Here is a 24,726-nt window from a genome sequence, read left to right on the forward strand (position 1 = left end):
ATTCCAGAAAGTGAGATGCAGGTACATTCTTCTTAGGCTAGGTGGTTGAGAGTGCACGTAACTCTCATCTACTTCTGACCCAGTACATCCATTAATAACTCACCAAGTCAGTCAGTCAATACACATTTATTAAGCACCTACTGTGCACTAACCACTGAGGATACAAAAAGGCAAAAATTCCCTGCATTCAAGGACCTTACAGTCTAATGAAGGAGAAAATAAGCAAACAAATATGTACAAACAAGCTATACACAGGAAAAATAGGAAGTAATTAAAGAAGGAAGACAGCAGCATCAAGAGGATTGGGGAAAGTCTTCTTGTAGAAGATGGGATTTTTGTTAGGACTTAAAGGAAGCCAGGGAAGCCAGGAGGTGGGGATGAGGGACAGTATTCCAGGCACAAAGAAAATGCCAGGAGCAGAAAGATGGAATGTCTTGTTTGAGGAATGGCCAGGCCAGTGCCACCAGATCAAAGAGTGCATGGTAGGAAGTAAGGTGTAAGAAGACTGGAATTATGGGAGGTAAAGTGCCAAACAGTAGATTTAATCATTTGATCCTGGAGGTAATAGGGAGCCCCTGGAATTAATTGAATAAGAGGGTGACATGATTGGACCTGCACTTTAGGAAGATCACTTTGGTGGGTGAATGGAGGAGGGACTAGAGTGGGGAGAGGCTGGAGGCAGGCAGACCCCACCCCTCAACCCTGCCCATACACCCCTTCACCCAGCAGATATGAGGTGATGGGATCCTTTACCAGAGGTCAGGAGGAAACTTACTAAAGAGATGGGGCCTAAGCGAAATTGATGGGCTGGGCAAGAGATTGATATGAGAGGTTAGAGATAATGAAGAATCGAGGATGACGCCAGATTTGTGCGCCTGAGGGACTGGGAGGATGGCATTACCCTCAACAGTCACAAGGCAGTTAGGAGGTGGGGGAGGGTTCGGGAGAAAGAGAATGAATTCAGCTTTGGACATGTTGAGTTTAAGTTGTCTACTGGTCATCCAGTTTGAGATATCTGAAATGCAGTTGGAGATATGAGACTGGAGGGTAGTGGAAAGGTTTGGGCAGGATAAGTAGGCTTGAGAATTGCTAACATAGAGATGGTAATGAAATCCATGAGAGCAGATGAGATCAAGGGAAGGAGTAAGTTCTTGCTTAATTGTGAATCTCAGTGAAAAAAATGAAAAGGGCCCACCTTGAAATTGGACTCCTTTTTTTATTGTTGTTCAATCATGTTCAACTCTGTGTGACCCCATCTGGGGTTTTCTTGGCAGAGAAACAGGAATGGTTTGCCGTTTCCTTCTCCAGCTCATTTTACAGGTTAGGAAACTGAGGCAAACAGGGTTGAGTGACCTGCCCAAGGGTATTTCGTAAGTGTCTGAGGTCAAATTTGAACTCAGGTCTTCCTGACTCCAGGCCCAGTGGTTTATCCACTGTGCCACATAGCAGCCCTAGACATTCCTTACATATTTCACTAAATCATATGATTGTAAAGATGTGGTCTATTATGTAGTCTAGCTTGTAAAGCCTATATGGGGAGCAATTAGATGGTGCAGTGGAGAGAGTCCCCGCCCTGGAGTCAGAAGGACCTGAATTCAAATCCTGCCTCAGACACTTATTAGCAGTGTGACCCTGGGCCAGTCACTTAACTCCTCAGTTGCCTCCAAAATAAAAAGAAAAGAAAAAGCATATATGTTTAGTTATAATATCTTCCTCAGGAACTCTCTCGTTGCATGTATATGTTATTTTCACAAAACTTTTATATAAATTGGAAGGTAGGCATTTCGGTTAGTTGTTAGTAATTGTTTCTCAGTTACCTTTTAAGGGTCAGAGTAATAATGAGTGCTAAGGTTTTTCCCTTCCTTTGTTATCTTACCTTCCTTCTTATATGGTATCATATAACATTTTATTTAAAATTTAATTTCACAATTTTTAATCTTAAAATATAGAAATACTTATATGAAATAATCCAAAGATCAACAGAATCAGAACTGCATACATACTGACTGTAACACACATGAATAACATATACATGTGAATGTGTATATATATACGTATGCACATATATATATACACACATATACACACACATATTTATATAACAAGGCTACAGTAATGGAACATAATAAGCTGGAAAGGGACATACATAAAAGCTTGTTTCTTATACCTTGAATTTAATTCCCCCAGGAAGGCCCTTCGCATTTTGTTGCCTCTAGCACAGACTTCCTTATTGATTTTCCCGTTTTTGTTCATTTCTGTACTATTTTCACTTCCTGGAGAAGCACATCTAGCCAGGTGTCAGTGCCCAGTATAGTGGCTTTTGTGTCCCAGTTTGTAGTAATTATTGTTGCTGCTCATCACTGCGTCGTTGTCTCATTCTTCTCTCATTTTTTGATGGAGTTTGGGTGGAAATGGGCTTGTGACAAGCAGCTACTCTGTTATTATTCTTTTGTATTTAATATTTTGTAGACAGTTTCCCAGGTTGATAAAATACCTGCTTTTTGTAATTGATTAAAAGCATTGGGATGTAAGTTCCTCTTCCGTAAGCTTGCTGAAAGCTGGGACAACTGTAGTAGCTGAAAGGATGACAGAGGTGGTATTATTATTAATGTCATTCTTATTAAAATATAATAATCATAAGAATAAGTACCATAAACATGGGCCTTTTATTTTTTCTGATATTTCTTTTTTTTCTTCCTCTTGTACAATCATTTAACTATTTAAGAATTTTTCTCATTAAAAGTTTCCTGTAGTTAATTTTTTTAAAAAGTTGGTTTTTCTGGAGAAAATACAGTAAAATTAGTAATAACATTTCTTTTTTTGTAGAGCAAACCAAGAGTAAGGAAATGTTTACCTCACATTTGAAGACACCTAGTGAAGCTACAAACTGCATGTCACCAACACATGAATTCCAGTTTGATTTTTACTCCAACAAAAGCAGAGAAATGAAGTTAAACTTAGGAATCACAGATAAGGACTATTTGCCAGCTGGTTCTGCGAAGCTGAGTTATGGTTCTGTACATCAGTATCAAAATCAGACTGGGGCCACAGAGCTAAGTCAAAGTATTATTTCAGGCGATAGAACATTCCTTGACTTCTCAGAAGAGGAGAAAAATGAGACTATTCCTTCAACATTCCGAAAAAGGTGCGTGCTACTTTAGTCAACTGTCAAGTTTAATACTGTTAGAATCATGGTTTTTTTGTGTATTTTCCCAACATTCTGGTGGTGTAATGTAATCTAGTCAAGAATCATTTTGAATCACTATGGCTACTGTTCATTTGAAGGTCAAATTATATCCTGGGTAATGGAGTAATTTATTGTTTCTCTTCCTCACTATAGCTAAAATGTACCAAAATCATTAATTAAAACAATCAAAATAATTTTAATATTTACCTCACTGGCAATAAAAAATGTTTTCAGTGGTAAATGAAAATTGTGATGGGTGTAATGTGCAGGGTGCCCCTAAAGTCTGGACACATAGGCAAAAATGCATATTTTGAAATATTTGGAATATTAACAGACCTTAGCCCCCTTGACTTCTTTTTCTGGGGTATGCTAAAGGAGAAAGTGTACTCAATGAAAATCACAGATGCAACACACTTGGTTCAGTGCATAAAGAGTGAATGCGCTAAAATTGACGGCAATGTGGAGTTATTGCATTGAGTTCACATGAATCTTGCAAAGCACATCAATCTTTGCATCACAAATGATGGAAATCATATTGAAGATGTTATTTGTTAATATTCCAATTAAATAAAATGTTGTTGAAAATTTCATTCATTTCATTTCTTGAAAATAAGCTTTTTGCCTATGTGTCCAGACTTTAGGAACACCCTGTATACATGCTGAGTTTGTTAGACTTAGTATGTCCACTATCCGGGATTGTGATTGTGATTGGATGAAGAAATCCAAGACCCCCAACCTAGGGACTCATAAAACCCTTGAGAATGGAATCCCTTTCATTTTTCAGATGACACCTTGAAGGCCCCCAAAGGCGTAGTGGTAGAGTCAGTAACCAAAATGAGGTCTCCTAAATCCTCATTCATTGCTCTTTCTACTAAACTACTTTCACTGAAGAAAACTGCTGTATTTATGTAGTTATCAATTTCCCTTTCAATAGGGCTTCCTTAGTAGGGCTTATATTTATACTGCCTCAGTGTCAGTGCATTTTAACCACCTCATTCAGGTAATACCCAATGACCCGTGGCTCCAGAAATAGAAGGGTCAGCCTTGTTTAACTGTTTTAATTTTGGTGGATCCATGATTTCATTGGCATGATAGACTTTCTGAAGACCACTGAAAAATAAGGTTTAAAGCTAGAAGGCATAGCTAATAGAAAGGGGCCTTTGAGATTGTCATCACCTCATTTTAAAAAAATTGTTTTAAAATTCTGAACTCAAGCACCAAAAAAAGAACATTTCCATTTACACAACAGAATATAAACAGGATTGTATGTGAAACAGTAAATCTCATTTCATATACCTTGCTTTAAAAAAAAGTACATAAACATTTTACACATTACTTTCAGGCCTGTGCTACTCATTCCTTCTGAATTTCCTTCTTTCTTTCCCCTTAAAAAAGTTTCAGTGGTTCTCTCTACCTTTTTTGGCATCACTATTGCTAATACTATTTCTGTCTCCTATGCCCAATTAAAAAGAAAAATAAGAAAGAAAAAAAAACAGCCTCTGTAACAAATAAGCATAATTAAGCAAATTGAATCTAGATAATGCTCCTATCCAAAAAGCGTCCCTTTTTGCCCCTGGGTTCTATTGCCTTCCTCAGGAGCTGGTAACATGCTTCATCATGGGCCCTCTGGAGACATGGCCTGTCATTGCATTTATCAGAGTCCTTAAGTCTTTTAAAGTTGCTTTTCCTTACAGCGTTGTTGTTTTTGTATAAATTGTTATCTTGGTGCTTCTCTGTAGCAGTTCATACCACTTTAGAATTCTCTCAAATCATCTCTTTCTTGTTTTCTTACATGACAATAATATTCTATTATGTCACATATAAGATTTGTTCAGCCAGTCCCCAATTCTTTAGAGCCTGGTTCTTTGCTTTTATTTATTTTTTCCCTTTTAAGCTCCCCTTAACAATTAGAAAGTTTGTTTTCCCTTTAGCTGTTCCCTCTCAGTTATTGTCTTCTCTCTTAACCATGCTACCTTCTGCTAGTTTCGCCATTGGTTTTAATGTATTTCTATACCAAACTCTGTGTGTTCAACCTTCCTTTGTTTCAGAAAAGAGCGAGGTTCATCTGATCCAACCACCATTTCCTCCATGTTTGCATACTCTTCGTATACCCCATTTATGAGAAATATAATCCCTTTTCCTCCTTCCTACTTGAGTGTATTATTTTTACTCCCTCTTCTTTTCCCCTTTTAAAACCTTCAGAGTAGAAGCAGTCTATCGCTAGGACATATAATTTTCTTAATTTCACCAATATCTTTTGAAGACATTCAAGTTTTGAACATGGGACATGTGTCTCCCTTCTCCCTATTAAAATGTTAGCATTGCATCACCATTCAATCTTTTTCAATTTTTTTTTATCTAGCATTTATGTAGTGTTTTAAGATTTGCAAAGTATATATACATATATATACATATAATTTTATCCTCTAAACAACACTATGAAGCAGATGCTGTTAATATCTACAACTTGCAGAGGAAGAAACTGAGGCAGAAGTTTAATGCTTTGCCAAGACTCCCATAGCTAGTGAATGCGAAAGGCAGGATTTGAACTCAGGTCTTCCTGACAACTTTCTCTCTAAGCTGCTTACTTTCCTTGCAGTCCTTTTCTCAAGAGCTTTTATATCATTTTTTAATATCTTGCTTCCTTTCTGCTAGGGATTGATGTAGTTCTTATGGAAAAAAAACATTTTTTTCTCTGAGTCTCTGCTTGCAGTTGTTATGGAGTTACTTGCCCCTTCTTTGGAAAGATCTCTAGCTCTACAATAATTTTTGACACTGGTTAGCATTTCCTTTGATTTAGTCCTCTCTCTGGCTTCAGATCCCGAGTTGAGACTTTGTTCCGGGGCCAAAGTCTGCCCCTTGCTGTACTTCTTGGTGGGATGGTTGAACCTCCTTGTTTCTCTGCTTTCTACCTCTTGGAGTTAGACTCCCTTGGATCTTTGAGGTAGAGAGTGCTGGATCTTTGGGGTCCTCTGTGGCATCTCTGTACGTTAGGGACCTCTGAACTGTTGGAGCTGAGCTGTCCTCATCTGAGCGCCGCTGTGCTGTTCTGGCTGTTACTGTTCCCCTAGAACTTCCAAAGTTCCCAGTTGGGGCACTACCAGAAGATGTTGATGTTAACATTAGTTTTTGCGTTAGTGAATGCTTTAGGAAAGTCATTGACAGCATTACTGTTTTCAAATGCAATTCAGACGTATCTCCTACTCCACAAAGGACCTGCTAATTGTTTGTTTGCAGCAATTAAAAAATATTGATGAACTAATTTGACAGGATGCCTGTCAGTTGCACATTGCAGTCTAGGTAATCTGTAATTTTTATCCATTTTGGTTTTTGGATGTGATTGAATGCAGCTATCTATTTTGAATTTCTGTGGAATTTGCTATGGAGGCTCAATGCAATTGGTACATCATATATAAATAGAAACATTTAAAGAACCTTACTATCAGTGAGGAAATCCTTCTTTTTTTGGATTTTACACAAGACATCTTCCATGATACTGGCAAATGCTTTAGAAAAACTTAAGTTTACCCAAGGAGTTCATCTGTGATTGTTTTAATGTGGCTAAAAAAAATTGGAGAGTCTTTTTACTTGATTAAGCCTAAAGCAAAAATTTTTCATCTCTTAACCACAGAATTTCTAGTTCCAACATTTACTTTGCTTTTTCATATTTGAAGTATATTGACCTTGGCAAATACAGAAAACCCATAGAATTGGTATTATCCTTATCCAACACCAATGTTTTAAACAGAATTCTATAATAATTTCAAAGACTCCATGATGAACTTTTGAATTTTCTAACCACAAACAAATTCCACTGCGGAAAATCTCTCTCTTGGGGGCTATGTGTCTATTAGTTTTTTTCGGATAACAGTTTAGCCGACCCATAATGCATTTTACATGTATATGTATATGTGTGTATACATACGTGCATATTTACATGTACAGTCTGCTTAATGTTTGTGTCATTCTTTACAGAATTTTGTAAAGTAGTTAAGTGTTGTCATGATCAACTTAATGTCCATCTTTACCAATTCATGGTCTTGTTAACATAGTCCTTTGGTGGATTTCCCGATGATCTATTGAATATGAAAATAATAGATAGCAAATATGGTCATTTCCTGGCCACTGGAGCCATGGGAAAGGCACTTCTCACACCAAAAATGAGAGACAGCGAGGATTAGAGTCTGACACTTCTTAGCTTTGTAACCAGAGACAAATCACGCAGTGTTCCTGACCATGCTTCTTCACCTGTCAAATGGGGATTCCTGCCTGCCAGGGTCATGGTAAGGATCCAGTGAGCTGCTACATGTAAAGCACTTTGTGAACTTTAAAACATATACATGATAACAGTAGCAATGTCTAGCATTTATATAGCACTTTAAAGTTTGTAAAATGCTTTACAGATATTTCATTTCAACCTCACATCAACCCTGAGAAGCCATTGTTATTATCCCCATTTTACAGATGAGGAAACTGAGGCAGACCAAGCCTAAGAGACTTGCCCTGGGTCAGTCAACCAAGAACTGTTTGAGGTCAGATATGAACCCAGGTCCAGCCCTCCGTCTGCTGTACCACCTGACTGTCCCTATGTCCATTTTACATTATACATATCTATTATTAGCATCCTTATTATTATTGTCTTTAGGATGTTCCTAGTTTATTTTGTGTAATCCTAATTTGGTTGGCTAAGGAATGTTGCATTAATTATGAGATGTAGACAGGAGGTAGTTGTTGACATAAACATTTTTCATGCAATGACAAGAATAGTAACTTCATCCTTGTAACTTACCTGAATGTTTTCCAGCCAAGTAAAACTACTTAACAACAACAAAAAAAAAATCTATGCTATGAATATTTCTAATGGTTTCTCTGCTGTCATTTGCAGATAGCTTTAGTGAATTGAAATGGACCCAGATGAGTATTTGTGAAGGCAAGGGCACATGATACACATTTTAGATGTTCCCAGTTATATTTGGAGAAAGATTAACTTATTTGGTTGAATAACTTTTGATTTATGTAGTTTCTAATGGCCAATTACATATGTGTATATGTACATGAAAATATCTTTTGTTTTTCTTTAGATTATTTAAAACATCTAACTGTTCACATAGAAATGCAGATTGCATCGGTGGTCCTGCTTTGGATTTTCACATTGACCCAATGGAAAACCTCAAAACTAAGATGAACAAAGAGGAATTATGGAAGAATAGTGTTAGTAAGCAGAAGCCGCTGTATTCAGAGGTTAACCTGTTTACTACAAAGGACGCTCTCTTTGCTTCTGACATTGGAAAAGCCAGTTTCAAAGCACAAAATTTAACAAATACTCCAGAGCCTTTTGGTATTCAAGGTAATTTTAAATGATTTGGTAACTAACTGTTTTGAGAAAGTTAAGTTTAATAGTATAGAGAACTGCAGATAAATTTAGTAGTTCTAATAGGTTGCCACCATAGTGGCACATTTTTCTATATTTTTCCATTTCATTTCATCTTGCTAGTTTAATTAAAGTATCCATTTGAAAGAATTTATATGATCTATGAATCTATTTTATGGAAAAATTCACTTCTGCTTATATAAATCTGTGGAGATTTTCTTCCATTTTAGGGACAACAGACAAAGATTTTTGTTCCTTGAAGTCTGTTACAGAAATCCGTATCCTTTTTAGAAGAAATTAACAATTAAAAATTTATGAAATTATAATTTTTTTAACACTTATTTAACTTGTGTCTTGGGATACCTGTTTTCTTAAACTTTTAAATAACTATGGAGCTAGTAGGTCCCAGACATATATTTCTGGTTATATGGATGAAGGATGTATTTTTATCAGTGTGCATGATTCTCTAGAATGTGGTTTGCATGGTTGAAGAATTCAGTGCCAAGTGCCCACCTCCCATTAGTGATGAACCTTGTTGTACTTAAGTATTGCACTAAGTTAGTCTTTAGACAGTAGCCGTGGTCTATTGCCAAGATCACACTGCTGCCTTTCCAGCATGGTAGAACTTGCCAGCTGGTATAGTCTTCCTCAACTGGTACTGCTTTCCAGGACCGAAGGCCACCTGCATGCAGTTAGTAAATCAGCAAGCATTTATTAAGTGCCTCCTGTGTGCCAGGCACTGTGTTAGGTGCTGAGGATATAAAGACAAAAGAAAAAGCAGTTTCTGCCCTCAGCGCAGTTATTGTCTTGAGCAACTTAAAGGATGTGTTCACCAATTAATGTACTTGTGAACATTACATATACTATACAATTATATAAGCATATATGTAAATTCTAATGGGAGGCAAAATGCACATATGTGTGGATGTGTGTGCATGTTTATACAAAGTGTAGAGCGCAGGTACTGGATAACCGTGGAAGGACAGATAATGTAGCCGCTAAGGGACTAGAAAGGTCTCATGCAGAAGGCACTATTTGAACTGAGTCTTGAAGGAACACATGCATTCTCGCAGGTGTAGTTGTTCCACACATGGAAGACAGCCAGCACAAAGACAGAGAGACATGAGATGTAGTACCTTGTATGAGGAACAGTGGATTGGAGAGTGCATGAAGGAAGTAATAGGTGAAGAGACTGGGAAGATGGTCTATGGCCAGGTGGTGAGGAATGAGCTTTCAATGCCAAACTGAAGTTTGTATTTGATCCTAGAGATAAGAGGGAGTCATAGGAGTTTGCCCAATGGGGGAAGAGTGACAGGGCCCATGAGATAGAAATGATGAAATAGGAATGGCAATGTCTGTCATTTGGTTAGATATGTGGGATAGATGAGAGTGGGGAGTCAAGGTTGACCCCACAGTTCTGAATCTGAGCCACTGAAAGGATAGTGGTGCCCTTTACAGAGACAGGAAGGCTCAAAAGACAGGTAGGTTTTGGGGGAAAGATGGAAGAATGTATAGAATGTTTTATGTGGTTTAATGGTTTTATGTATAAATATATACATATTTGTGTCTAGTGAGAGCCCTCTCTAGGGCAGGGAGAGGGAGAAAGAAGAAAATATAGTTACATGATAACCTTATTACATATTTAAATGGAATAGCAAGTTGTACATAATAGATTTGCAGTTTCGTGTATGATCATCTTTTTTTCTATTCTACTATGTTATAGAAATGCTTGTTTTATTTCTTAAGTTCAAAATGAAATAAAATTAAAAAAAAAAGAAATGACATAGAGAAGAAAGAATTGGAAAGGGAATTAACAGCTCAACACAAGACTCTGCCCAAGCAAGCTTCTTAAAAATTAGAATGGACCAAATAGTAGTAATAATTCCATGGGACAACAAGAAATATTAAGGCAGGGGCTGCTAGGTGGTGCAGTGGATAGAGCACCATCCCTGGAATCAGGAGGACCTGCATTCAAATCTGGCTTCAGACACTTACTAGCTGTGTGACCCTGGACAAACCCTGATTCCTTCCCCTCCCACCACAAAAAAAGAAAAAGAAATATTAAAAGAAAGTCAAAAGACTGAAACAAATAGGGAAAGAAATATAAAATATCTCACCAAAAACAATTGACCTGAAAAACAGATAGTGGAGAGGTAATTTAAGAATCAGTGCACTACTTGAAAGCTATAACCCCCTAAAAAGAGCCTAGATATCATATTTCAAGAAAACTGCCCTTATCTCTTAGAACCAGAGGGTTCTGAAAGAACCTTCTGAAAGAAACCCTAAAATGAAAACTCCTAGGATCATTACAGCCATAAGCCAGAGTATCCAGGTCAAAGGAAAAGTACCGCAAGCAGCCAGAAAGGCAGAATTCAAGTATCAAGGAGGCACAGTCAGGATCAGCTGTGATTTAGCAGCCAGCACTTTAAAGGAGCAGAGAGCTTGAAATGAAATATTCCAGAAGACAAAGGATGTAGGCTTACAATCAAGAACGACTTACCCAGAAGAAAATGAGTATAATCCTACAGGGAAAAAAATGGATCTTTAATGAAACAGAGGACTTCTAACCATTCATGATGAAAAGACCAGAGATAAACATGAGCAAACAATGGTAAAGGACTACGAGGATAAACTGGCCATGGTCTAAGCTAGGGAGAATCCTACCTTAATGTGGTATTGTTTCAACAATCCAGCTAGCGGCTTCTGTGGGGGTATAAGATCCATCAACAACCAGCACCCAGAAAGCTGCCAACACAGGTCCTTTTGATCAGCTTTACTTAAGGAAAGCAACATTAAGGGGTTAACAATCTTACTTTAATCCAGCATACAAATAACATCCACCTAGTTCAGGAGAAAAAGCCAGCACCCTGAATTACAGACCAAATACAATTTGTGGTTATAAACATCTGGGTGTACAGCCAGGGAGCTCATTAGAACGGCGGGCCCAGGGGCCCAGAGTCACTCGCCGCTCCTGCTGTGGCTCAGAGCTCCCAGCGAGAATGCTAACCTTTGTGCTTATATATCCTGGTCAGGGCCCCAAGGGCTCACTGAGGCTGGGCATGGAAAAGTTCCCCACCCCCAGTATCACATCAGATACAAATCAATGCCTCCCAGTTGTCTCAGTGCTGAAAAATACAAAAACATCCCACTTTATCTGCCCCATTCAAACAAAGGCCACAATCATTAAAAGTCAACAGCAAAAAGTCCCACCTTAATTACTATTACAGGTATCACAGAGGAAGTCTCCTTAGAAGGCCTAGGAGTAGTTCTGTTCTATTTTGATGCTCTTAAAAGAAGAATGGATAGGGCCTTTAGGGCCATTAGGAGGAAAAAGAGAGAAAGATTAGGGAAAATTATCTCTCATATAATTGGGGTGGGCAAGTAGAAGTCTATACAAACAAGGAGGAAGGGGTGGAAAAGTAACAGACATCTGAACTTCACTCTCATCTAAACTGTTCAAAGGAAGGAAAAATATACATATTACATATGTGTATGTATCTATACATACACACATATAGTTAAATACAGAAATACATTTCACTCAGTAGGAAAATAGTAAAGAGAAAGTAGTAAGGATGATTAGAGAAAGGATAGACTAAGGGAAGGATTGGTCCTAAGGAAAACAAACTCTAAGCATGTACAAAAATATCAATAGCTCTTTTTGAAATAGCAACAAATTGGAAAATGAGGGAGTACCCATCAATTGGAGAATGGTTAAACAAATTAAAGTATATAGATGTGATGGAATACTGTTGTGCTGTAAGAAATGATGAAAGGGATGGTTTCAGAGAAACCTGGGAAGACTTGTATGAATAAAATGAAGTGAGTAAAGTCTAAACAATTTATGAAAAGACAAAAATAGTATAAAGGCAATTTTGACAAACTTCACAACTCTGATTACTATGACCAACCTCGATTCCAGAGGATTAAAGATGAAACAAGCTGCCCACCTCCTTAGAGAGAAGCAAAATACTCAGAGTGAAGAATGAGACATAATTATTTTTCAGCATGATCAATGTGGAACTTTGTTTTGTTTGACTATACCTCTATATAGCAGGGATTTTGTTTTTCTTCTTTTTCATTTGTATAGTGGTAGAAATGGCGGATTTTTGCTGATTGAAAAAAAATTAAGAAGAAGAGTATAGAGGAAAGAGAATAGTGTCCAGGACTCAGCATTGGGGTACAACCATGGCTAAGGTGTATGAGCTATATATGTGTGCATATGTGTGTGTGTAGGTATGTTCATACAACAAAGGTAACATGCAAACCAAGAGCAATATCACAAAAATCCCCAAAGAAGAGAATATCCAAAAGACAAGGTTTTTTTTTTTCCCTTCTCTACTTGGAGCACAGAGCAAAGAACTCCTCCCATAGCCTCTCTTTATAGAGGGCTCAAACTCCAGCCATCTCTTCACTTGGCACCAACTGCCCTGCTTGGTTTTAATTTCCATCATCATCTTTGTTATGCCCCTACTGAGTACTCTCTGGTGCACTACCCCCATTTTCAGCTTCCTTTTGTGTATTGTCTTCTTCCATTAAACTGTAGGCTCTTTGAGGACAGGGACTGCCTTTTTAAAAATTTGTATCTCCAGCACTTAGTATGGTGCCTGGTACATAGTAGGGACTTTATAAATGTTCATCTTTTTGAAAAGACAGGAAAAGGTGTGAAAGGGATAATAATGAAATTTCTACTTGAGACTCAAAGATAATCAGTGAAGATAGTTTCTATTGGAATTAGGATTTTGCAGGAATCTGTTAATTTCCAATCAAAGGAAGTTGAACAAGTAAGCTTTATATCGTAAGAAAAGGAACCCCAAGTGACTGAGCCCTGGAGTAGCAAATAGGCTTGTCAAAAAGGTAATTTGCAGGAATAATTAGCTATAAGTTACCAACAAGAATATTGTGGTTGTTGTGGTTTGTCCTTCATTCTCAAAGAGGACCATGACATTAGGAAGATGATGACATAACTTGCAAATGAACTGGATTTGAGTGAGGGAGGACTGTGCAAAGTCACCAGCCTCACTTTCTCCTCTAGAGACAGTGGCCAGATGGAGATCAGGACAACTGGAAATGGCCTAAGGTTAGGGTTAGAGTCGGAGTTGGAGGCATTTTATCCTAAAAACTTGGACTCGGTCGAAGGGCCACACCTGAGGACTTTTAGGGCCACATGTGGCCTTGAGGCCCCTGATTATTCTGGAGTGTTATATTGAGTTCTAGGTGCTGTGGTTTAGGAAGGACCTTCCTCAAGTTTCAGTTGATCATATTGGTACACAGGAGGGTTGATGGCCTTGGTTTCTGAGAATGTTGAGTGAGGAAGGAGGTGAATAGTAATGACACCTATCCAGCAGGGACAATATAGGGTGGCCATGCTTCTTCCCTTCTTATTGGCAGCAGACCTTTCCTTTTGCCTGGAAACCAAGTCCCCTGGGTTATAGAAAAGAAAATAAACATAATTTCAAGTAAATGTGTAACCAGTTGATAGGGAATTTTTAGGGCAACAGGATATACCCTTCTTGAAAATTGTGTGTCATACTTAGTGCCCACATAGAAGGAACTATGCTTATAGGATTCATTTGAGTAAATAAGAACTAGAGCCCATTACTTAGGACACACTCAGTACAGTTCTAGTAGCAAGAAATTTCTCTTGGAAATAAATTTTTTTGTTTTATCATTTAATTTTTTTTTTACCATTAACAAATAGCTTTAAAAATTGATCTGCTCTTTCTAGTACAACACCCCTCCTACAGCAAAAAAAGTGAGAGAAAGAAAGAAAAAGAAACAAAAAATAAAGACTTCAATGCATAGCTGCATGATCTGGCAAACTAATCCTACCTTAACCATTTCTTCAAATGTGACCCCATTCATTTTTAATTTGACAAATAAAACATAACGTATAGTTGATGCCTAAAATCTATCAAAAGACCAAGTATTCAGTGGCGCTTATATCCCTTCTCACTAGCCATCTAAATTAGATTGGGACATTGGATTTAGATTAACAGCTAACTTCAACAGACTCTTTCATTACCTATATGATAGTAAAGACATTTTTTTCCTTCAAGTTTTTCATTAAAAAGACAGGTTACAATTTGAAGAGAATGATTTTCAAGAAAATTTTTTGTGATATATTTCCTTGGTGAAACAAATTCTCTTATTAAGATCCTGTGGTTATTTAAAACACAGCTATCCACATCTGTGTAGACTGATTTATTCCCTAATAGAAAGTTCATTTGTTGTCAAAGCCACTGGACTTCTATATTTTATTACTTCCAAGTGTATATTTAAGTTGGAAAGATAGAAAGGGTTTTATATAATTTGAGATTTTTGTAGAGTACTTGAGCCAGAAATCATCTTAAGAACCTTTTTGAATATTTTAATATATCTGAATGCTCCCCACAACGCTAGATTTTTCAGAGTGGCCCTGCCACAATACTCTTGTCATTTTCAGTTCTGTGGAAGTTTCTTTTTCCCATGATATAACATATAATTGCAGTGACACTGCTGAGAGTTTGTTGAACCAAAGCAAAAATGTGGTGTCAAGTGATGATAGTGATAATAAATGATATTAGCAGTCAAGTTCTCTGTTGAGCTAGGAAGACTGATTCTTCATCTAGTCTGAAGCAAACATTAGTTTTCCTGAATGTAAATTGATATGGAACTGCCTAACGAGAGAAAAACCAGCATGATGTCCACACTTGTGACCTTGTTACAAATAAATATTTCATATGAAAAGAGACATTTTGAGGGGAAAAAATTAGATTCTTTCAAAAGGTGCCATATTGACAGACACAAAATTAAATTTCCACATTGGTACAAATACTCTGTTACTGTCTGCACACCTATAGTTTAAACAAATTTGGCAGAAATGTGGTTAATTTGCTAAATATGTACATGAAACAGCATAATTAAACCCCCAGGTAGATTTTTTTGACTGCCTCCATTGCTAATATCCTTGTATAATTAACTAGCTACTGTAATCTCTTTAACAAATTGGTACCAGGATTATCAGACCAATTTCCAAAATAAAAGAGAGAAGTTTCTGGTAAATCAGTTAAACCAAAAAAGAAAACAGGTCAGTCAGTCAATAAACATTTATTAAGTCCCTACTACGTGCTAAACTCGGAGGATACAAGGAAAAGCAAAAGACATTCTTTGCTTTCAGGTTCATAGGCTGATGTTTATACAATATGCATATAACTCTATACAAGCAAGTTAAATATAGCATAAGTTGGAAAAAAATCAACAGAGGGAACTGAGCCTCCTCTTCACTCTTGCCATTTTCTGCCCTTTTGCTGCTGTTTAATTTTCCGGAGACCATCCCTGGGGGGAGTTAAGCCACTCAGCTCTGAACTCCCTGGCATCAGGTATCCCACTGTACTTTCTCCCAGCACCCTTAACCTTTCTAATTTTTGCTCTGAGAACTATAATAAAATCAATACTACTCTTGACCTCTGAAAAGGGTATGTCAGCAAGCTGTGCTGTTGTTCCACTCGCTATCCTTGTGATTTCTCAGACCAAGACACCCTTGCCCCACCACCACTTCCCATTTTTACTACTTTCCCAATATTCAAATGTAAGCTTCTTGAGGGCAGGGATCGTCTTCACTTTTGTATTTGTATTCCCAATGCTTAGCATAGTACTTGGCACATGGAAAGTACTTAATAAATGCTCGTTCATTACAGCAATGCAGAACCTAGGCTACCCTCGATATATTATCTTGTACAGTTCTCGTCCGTGTTCTATAAATTCTGTACAAGGATTCCGCCCAATGTGCTGGCAGCCATTTTCTGGTTATTTTAAAATTGTGGCATAGCATGGGAGAACTTGAGTTGTTCATCCTTCAGTTTTACCCTGTGACCAGGCCACCCTTTCTGGTGATAAGCGTTTCTCAATCACATTCTTTATGCCACTCCTCAGTGGGTCATATGTCACAGCCTACTCACCATGTGCCTCTCCATTGCCCTTTGAAGTTAATTCTTTGCAAATTGTCGTATTCTATGACTCTCAGCCAAATAATGCCACTAAAAGAATATCGATGTTAAAAAGGTGAACTTTTGTTTAAGGAGTTAACTAAGCATCCTTAAAAGCACTGCATAATTTCCGAAAATCCAGCCTTCTTTCCTCCTCTTTGTTCAGTCTTGGGCCAAACTCATTGTCCATGCCTAGTGTATTGCCAAGAAATACTGATGGACTAAGCATTCTGTTTGTATTCTTTACCGTCTTGCTTTTTCCAATATGGACAGTTAGGCTGAACTCCTTTGAATGATTATGGATATCATTTAGAAGTGTCTGCACTATTCTGGACCTTGATGAAATAAGCATGAAGTATCTGGAGGTCCTCAGCATCCGAAGACAGTCTTTCTTCTATTTAGACTCTCCTCTGGATGTCCTCTTCAATGAAGGCAAATATCTTTGGGGACCTTAAATTTCACTTGATAGTAATATTCAGAAGGTCATTGAACAAAGTTATCTCTGTGGAACTGTCTTGACATGTCATTGGGAAAAACTTTCTTTCTCATCCCTTTATCAAGGATGCTTTTGATGCCTATGTAGAAAATTCTCATAAGATGAGGATTAAAATCATATTTTCCTCCTTGGGGAACCTTTACTCCCACCCTTCCAGGTGAAAGCGATCTTTCTATCTTTAAATTCCTAATAGAACTTTGCCTGGACCTTTCCTTTGAACTTGCTTCCTTCTCATTTATGTCATCATTATTTGAGTACATTCCTTTGGTGTCCTTAGATTGCAAGCTTCTTTAAGAGCAAAATCTATGTGATATTCTTCTTTCTATTTCCAGCACCGAGCCTAGTGCCTCGAATGGAGTAATTACTCAAATTCTTGTTGAATAAATGATTGAACTTTATAACAATTAGAACTAGTCTTAGTGAGGTAGATGTTCAGACCAACACTAGTAACTACATGTCAGGGATTTTTTAGATGAATTTCGGTGACTCCCCTATATCTGGAATGCATTGTATTAGGCACCTTCCCACTCTAAGTTTCTGTGATCCATTAACTCCTTAATTTTATCTTAAGCTGCACAATTTAGAAGCATTTTCAAAGAATTTCCATATTTCAACTATATACAATCTAAGGCTTTGGATGATGTAAGTATGAGATTTTTAATTCAATGATTATTGATTTGTATTTAATGAGTTTATTTATATTATACTTGAGGATAGGGGAATGGTTTTTGTTCCTTTTTTCATATCTTTTTCTCATAAAAACAAGATAAAAACATTATTAATGATATATATTAAATGCTAATAGTATTATACTTTGTCTCATGTGAATTCTCAATTTTAATATTTTAAAAGTTTTGTAACTTACTTTTTGCTGCATTTCCACATTATTTTTAATTAAAAATTGATACTGTATTTTTAAAGCCCCAATATATTTTTAAATGTTTGAAATGTGTCTCTAGCTTCTTTATACAGATAGGAATTTCGTAGTTTGTGCTCCAACTGGTTCTGGGAAAACGGTAATATTTGAACTTGCTATAACAAGATTATTAATGGAAATTCCACTACCCTGGTTGAATATTAAAATTGTTTACAGTAAGTACAGTACAGTAAGTATGTTGTATAAATAACCATTAGCTAATAGCAATAAAATACAAGTGAAGTAAAAATTATATCTTTAGCATGTAATAACATTTTGTTTTTCCTTCATAAAATATCCAAGAATATACCATGTTATCTTCTATATACTATTAACTGTTTTCCATCTTTCCAGAAGTAGGAAATCAACTTGGTTCAGTTGATTGTGACTTTAGTTTCAATATAGACTTTTCGGGGTTATAAATTGAAAAAGAAACTAAGACAATTTGTTTGAGAACTGGAACTTTACGAATTTTTAAAAGGAGACCCAAAGTGAACATAGATAATGAACATATAATTTTACTGCTTTCAGCTGGAACCTAGGCAGCCTTACATTTTTGGATATGTATTTTCAATCACAGTTTAGTTATCATTTTTAGCATATTCAATAAGTGTTCATTAAGTCCTAAAATTAAGAATTCTTTATTGTTATCACAGTGGCACCAATAAAAGCTTTGTGTAGTCAGCGCTTTGATGACTGGGAAAAAAAATTTAGACCCATAGGATTGATTTGTAAAGAACTCACTGGAGATACAGCCATGGACGACCTGTTTGAGATTCAGTGTGCCCATATTATTATGACAACCCCGGTAGGTATTCTTTACAACTTATTTATCATTTGGTCTACTAGACAAATGGATTTTAATTTACTCTGCAAGGAATGGCTCATAGAAAAAAGTACTTAGTTGTTATCTACCAATGTACTAAAACAACACAAACTTGGGATCAGAAATATTTGGCATAGCATAAAAAATAAATACCACAGAAAGTTACCCACAGTAGCTATAAGTTTTAAAAATAACCAAAATCCCTTAGGTGACAAGCCTAATAGAATTAATAAATTTCCCTGTCTTTTATGTTTTTTTGTGTAGATTTGTGTTTGTTAATATATCTGCTATGTTCTTTTTAGTTTGAACTAGCCTTGACGTCATAGAAAAACTTGGTGTAGTTTGACAAGACAGGATTAAAGGTACTACTAGGTGGGGCACTGAAAATTTTATAGGCAAACTAAAAAAAGTGAGGAGGTATGGACTGTTTTACACCCATTTGCAAGACTAGTTTAAACTCCTTAAATCATAATTTGTCTTTTCAGGGTATTTTTAGGATAAGAGATATACTATCAACTATTTTTGAAACATTTTGTCTCACAGAATCCTGTGATGTCTTTGTAATTTCTTATGTTTATTATAATTGCTATATTAGTATATTTCAAATAATTTTTTTCTAGGAAAAATGGGATAGCATGACTAGGAAGTGGAGAGACAACTCGTTGGTCCAGTTGGTACGACTCTTCCTCATTGATGAGGTATGAAACTCATCATTCGCTTTCTAGATTGAGGGTCAAAAGGAGGATCCTGACAAAAAGGGAAAAATCAGTTATTGTCAACTACAGCCTTTGTGTCTGCAAGTGGCAGTTATACAGATTTACTCAAGAATAAGCTATTAACAACTTCATAGATTTAAACTGTGATACTATGTGAAACTAAAGAATTTTGCAAATCATTGAATGTGCCTCACTTTCTTGGTTAGGTACATGTTGTGAAAGATGAAAATCGTGGTCCAACTCTCGAAGTTGTGGTCAGTCGAATGAAAACTATGTCTTCTTTATCTCAAACCTCAGAAAATTCCAGCACTGCTATTCTGGTGAGATTTGTGGCTGTGTCTGCAACAATTCCAAATGCAGAAGATGTAAGTGAGGATTTTACCTATTTCTTTTTATAATTTAATAGGTATAAAAATGCTAGTGAACTATTCTGTACTATGTACACTGCATAATTTAAAAATCAGTTCTCTTGGAGAATGAAAATTCTGGTCTTAAGTTTTCTTATCTGTAAAATGGGGAGATCTGTGCACATAGCATCTACCTCAAAGGTGGTTATTTAAGGTCCTTGGTAAACTTTTTTTTTTTTTACCTCAACCTATGACTTCTTTACAGTCTGAGAGAGTTTTTTGGAGGCACTGAGAGGATAAGTGACTTGCCTAGGGTCACACAGCGACTACTACGATATTCTGATTTATTTTTGTAGGTTGCCGAATGGCTTTCAGATGGCAAGAGGCCTGCTAAGTGCTTGAAAATAGATGAGAATCACAGGCCAGTGAAACTCCACAAAGTCGTCCTTGGATTTCCATGGAGTAATAACCAGACTGAATTTAAGTTTGATTTATCTCTCAATTACAAAGTTGCCAGTGTCATACAGACCTACTCCAATCAGAAGCCAACTCTTGTGGTATGAAGTCATTTGTTGTTTATTTTTTAATGGATTTCTGTTCTTCACCACTACTAATGTCAAAATTATGATGAATTCATTTGCAGTTTTGTGCCACAAGGAAAGGGGTGCAGCAAGCAGCTTCAGTTCTCTCAAAAAATGTTAAATTTGTCATGACAATGGAACAGAAACAAAGGTATTCTTTTCATTTAAATGCTAAAAATATTCTGTGGCATGAGTTGGCAAGTTTTTCATCGTGACCTTCCCCTAGGAACACACCTACTTTCTGAGTTGGATGATGCTGCCTTTACGTGAAATGTGATTCTCTATTTTTAAGTATAATTTTTATTCATTATTTGGGCAAATAATTTGATGAATGTCAGATTCCAAGATAACTCATAAAAATTATTTTTATAATATTCTGATGATCCTATATCAGTGGGAATCCTAATGCTTTTATGATATCTTTTCTTATGTAGGTTACAAAATCTTACACATTCCGTAAGAGATTCCAAACTGAGAGGTAAGTCTAAAATTCACAGAATTTCACTCAGAGTTGGAAGGGAACTAATCTCATCCATAGTTGAATAGATATATGGTTATCTGGTTTTTGCTTGAAGACCTTTAATGAAGGAGATCCCATTATCTCTCAAGGCTTCCTGTTACACTTTTGGAAAGCTCTAATACTTAGGAAGTTCTTTCTTATATCAACACTGAATCTGCCTCTCTATAATTTTGTAGGAGGATCAGGGCAAAGAGGAGAACGGGACTACTGTAACCCTGCTGATAAATATGAGGTCTTTTTAAAGGCAGCTTAAGATCTCATATTGACATATTGAACTTGCATTCAGCTCTTTATGGCAAATGGCTATCTGGTTGTGTCTTCCCCATCTTGTATATGTGAAGATGATTTTTTGAACCCACAGATAAGACTTTGCATTTATTTCTATCAAGTTTCATCTTAGTAGCTTGGCTCCACATTTTAGCCTTCCAAGATCTTTTTGGGTCTTAATTATTGTTTAGTGCATTAGTGATACATTATAGCTTTGTGTAATATCCAGATTTGATATATATGCCTTTTATGTCTTTATCTAAGTCATTGATACAAATGTTAAGCAGCATAGATCCAAACATGTATCTTTAAGGCATTCCTCTGGGGACCTCCTTCCAAATCAATATTGAGCATTAAAGACTAGATAATCCTTCTCCCTCCTGGGCATTTTTACTTACTCTTCTTTATTCCTAAAATTCTTACCCTCTTCATCTCTGCTTCCTATATTCCCTGACTTCCTTAAAGTCCCAGCTAAATTACAACTTTTATAGGAAGCCTTACCCAATACCCCTCAGTGCTAGTGCTTTCCCTCTGTTGATGATTGCCAATTTATCATATATATATACATATATATATATATATATATATGTGTGTGTATATATATATATATATATCTTATCTGTACCTAATTGTTTGCATGTTGTGTCTCCCATTATACTCTGAGCTACTTGAGGGAACAGACTGTCGTTTACCTTTCTTTGTATCCCTAGCTATGAGCATGGTGCCTGACACATAATAGGCATTTAATAAATGTCTATTGACTTACTGACAGTTAGGATGCTTTTGTATTAGTACCTGTAAGAGGTGATGAGGATTTGAATTACAATCATGGCTATGTGAGTAGAGAAAGAAATGACAGATGAGAGAGATGTTGTGAAAGTAGAATCAATAAGATTTGGCAACTGATTTTATTTGGGAGGCAACAAATGAGGGGCAGAGGGAGGCTGAGATTTAAGGATAATTCCAAACATGGCTTTTTGTTTTTCTTAACATTATTTACCAGGTTCAACTTATTCTGAGTTCAAACTCAGAATATTCTGACAGGACTAAGCCATACTGCTGTATTCATTCTCCATTACTTACTCTTGTTTCCATTTTCTGTAAGTTTTTTAGAAATTTGTTCATTGATTATTTCTCTATGTATCTGCATTGTTCTCTTTAGACAACTCCCATATATCTTCCTCTTTGGAACTGATATCTTATATCTTCAAAATTTCATCTTTAAGAGCTTCCTTTCCTTCATGGCTATTTTTCATTATAGGATATGAGATCATGGGATCCTACCTAGCCATCCTCTGAAGACCTTGAAAGCTTCTTTCCTCAAATTATGGTGCTTGTTATTTACCTAACTTTTTTCCTCCTGCATTAAAAATTCTAAGTTTTCCGCAAGGTTCCCATCTTTTCTCCTTCAACAGCTCGTTCTTCTTTGTTGATAAGGATCACATCTGGAATAGACATTCTCCATGTTGGTGCTTTTACCTTTCAAATTATGAAATTCTCATTAAAATAAAACAAGGAATTATTAGTTGTTCTTCTTTGGAGGGCAAGAGAACTCTAGCAGGTATCTGGATAATTGCATTCCTCTATAACTACCAGGCTTATGATCAGTTTCCCAAATTCCTCATCCTTGTTTTATTTCTATATAGTCAATCTTTGAACTCCAGTGACAGTATTGCTTCTGTTGATATTTGTCCAAATGTGTCCTACTATGCTTCTCCCTTCTGGTTTCTGAATTTTCTCACATGAGTATGTCTTCTTAATTTTCACAGTCATAATTCTGTTTCTCTTGTTATCTATTCTGTTCCATTTGAACCAGGTTTGCCCTTTCACTGCCGTTTTCCAGTAGTGGGGTCCCATTCTACCAAGTCTCTGTGTAACTTTTTGAGTTGAAATTAACTCCTTGCCCTAGGACCACTGTACCAATAATGTGGCTTGCTGCTACTGTGACTGTATAAGACCAATAACACCGGCACACAGAAGGGCTGCCAACACAGGTTCTTTGATCTGCTTTTCTAAGGAAAGCAACTTTAAGGGGTTAACAACCTCATTTTAGTCAAACACACATATATCATTCACTTAGTTCAGGAGAAAAAGCCAGCACCCTGAACTTCAGAGCAAATAGAAATAGAAATTGCAAACAGAAAATATCAACAGATCAAATAACACAATTCAACAGACAGGCTTTGTCTGATCAAGACATCACATACATAGTCACCAAAAAGAGAAGCAACAACATCTGGGTTTTCTTCAAAGCCAGGGTGGGGGTGGGAGTTCCCAGCGGCTACCCAGAATCTCCATACCAACACTCTTCCAGTGAGTGATAGCCCTAAACAAAATGCTAACTCTTGAGTTTATATACCCTTCTTAGGGCCTGAAGGCTTCACACCTAATCAGCAAAAGGGTGTGGGCGTGGGGCTTTCTGTCTAGTTAGCAAAAGGGTATGGGCTTGGGGCTTTATACCTAGTAAGACTTAATCAAAGGCACTTGATTACTTTAGCATTCTAAAGGAGAAAACAGTAAAAAAAAAAAAAAGTCCCACCCTAATTACAACACACCCACCATGCTTGTTATCCATTCTTTGTACTTATGTGTTTAAACATTTGAGGCTAAAGATCTTATTGGTGATGCTTTATCTTCATTTATTGCTGAGTTCATTTAGAGAAAACTTTTCAGATATGGGATAAAATTAATGAATTTCTTATTGAAATAAACAGCAATAAACAGCAGATCAAATATTTTATTCATAGATCTCTTAACATGTGGTGTTGGTTACCATCATGCTGGTATGGAGCTATCAGACAGAAAAATTGTTGAGGGAGCATTTACAGTTGGAGACTTACCAGTCCTTTGTAAGTAAACGTTATTGTTGTGAGAAGATCCTGTTTGAGAAAGGAAAGCTATGGTACTGTTAGTCTCCTTTTAGTTCTACTTTTGTGAAGGAATCTTCAACAATTCATGTATATTTACATGTTTACACATACAGACTGTCTAAATGTTAATTATATTGTAGCAAGGTTTGGGATGTTTGCCAACCTCATTTATAGGTTACACCTAATACTGCTACTTGACTCCTTCCTGTATCTAATCTTATCATATTGAGCCCTAAGGCAATACAGGGTTGTGTTTGGATTATTTTTTATTAAACAATAAAATTGCAACCTATTTCTCTTTAATTAGTTAGTTTGAGCCCCCACTACAATTTACAAATATTATTTATTTAATAAACTGGAAAAACTTCCTTTTCCAGTAGAAGTTATTCATCTGTCTGTATTTAATCCCTTAACCTCCAAGAATTAACTTAAAATTAATTAATATATAACTTAACAGTGAAATTAATAACAAAATAAACACATACATAATTACTTGCAGTATTTTAACTGTGAAGGATCACTATGGCATTACCTCAAACCCTCACCATAATGACAAATGATTTGTTTTCATTTCTGCAGACACAATTCTACTATTCAGTTCACTTCAGATAGCAAATAACATTTCTCAAGAGTCTTCTTGTTTTTTCTCAAGATGAATTAAA

General features: G+C 36.5%; 1 protein-coding gene across 1 annotated transcript in view; it reads left to right on the forward strand.

Annotated features, from left to right (window-relative positions):
• Nucleotides 1-24,726, forward strand: part of HFM1 (helicase for meiosis 1) — a 198,532-nt gene that overhangs the window by 8,827 nt on the left and 164,979 nt on the right. Inside the window, exons 3-14 of the mRNA XM_036755468.1 lie at nt 2,827-3,145; nt 8,269-8,534; nt 8,789-8,836; nt 17,593-17,663; nt 17,981-18,113; nt 18,594-18,745; nt 19,384-19,461; nt 19,686-19,844; nt 20,183-20,383; nt 20,470-20,558; nt 20,842-20,885; nt 23,942-24,043. Coding sequence (XP_036611363.1) covers nt 2,827-3,145; nt 8,269-8,534; nt 8,789-8,836; nt 17,593-17,663; nt 17,981-18,113; nt 18,594-18,745; nt 19,384-19,461; nt 19,686-19,844; nt 20,183-20,383; nt 20,470-20,558; nt 20,842-20,885; nt 23,942-24,043 — 1,662 coding nt within the window. The remainder of the gene's footprint in view (nt 1-2,826; nt 3,146-8,268; nt 8,535-8,788; nt 8,837-17,592; nt 17,664-17,980; nt 18,114-18,593; nt 18,746-19,383; nt 19,462-19,685; nt 19,845-20,182; nt 20,384-20,469; nt 20,559-20,841; nt 20,886-23,941; nt 24,044-24,726) is intronic.

This window comes from Trichosurus vulpecula, chromosome 4 (assembly GCF_011100635.1).
Source record: "Trichosurus vulpecula isolate mTriVul1 chromosome 4, mTriVul1.pri, whole genome shotgun sequence".
NCBI lineage: Eukaryota > Metazoa > Chordata > Mammalia > Diprotodontia > Phalangeridae > Trichosurus > Trichosurus vulpecula.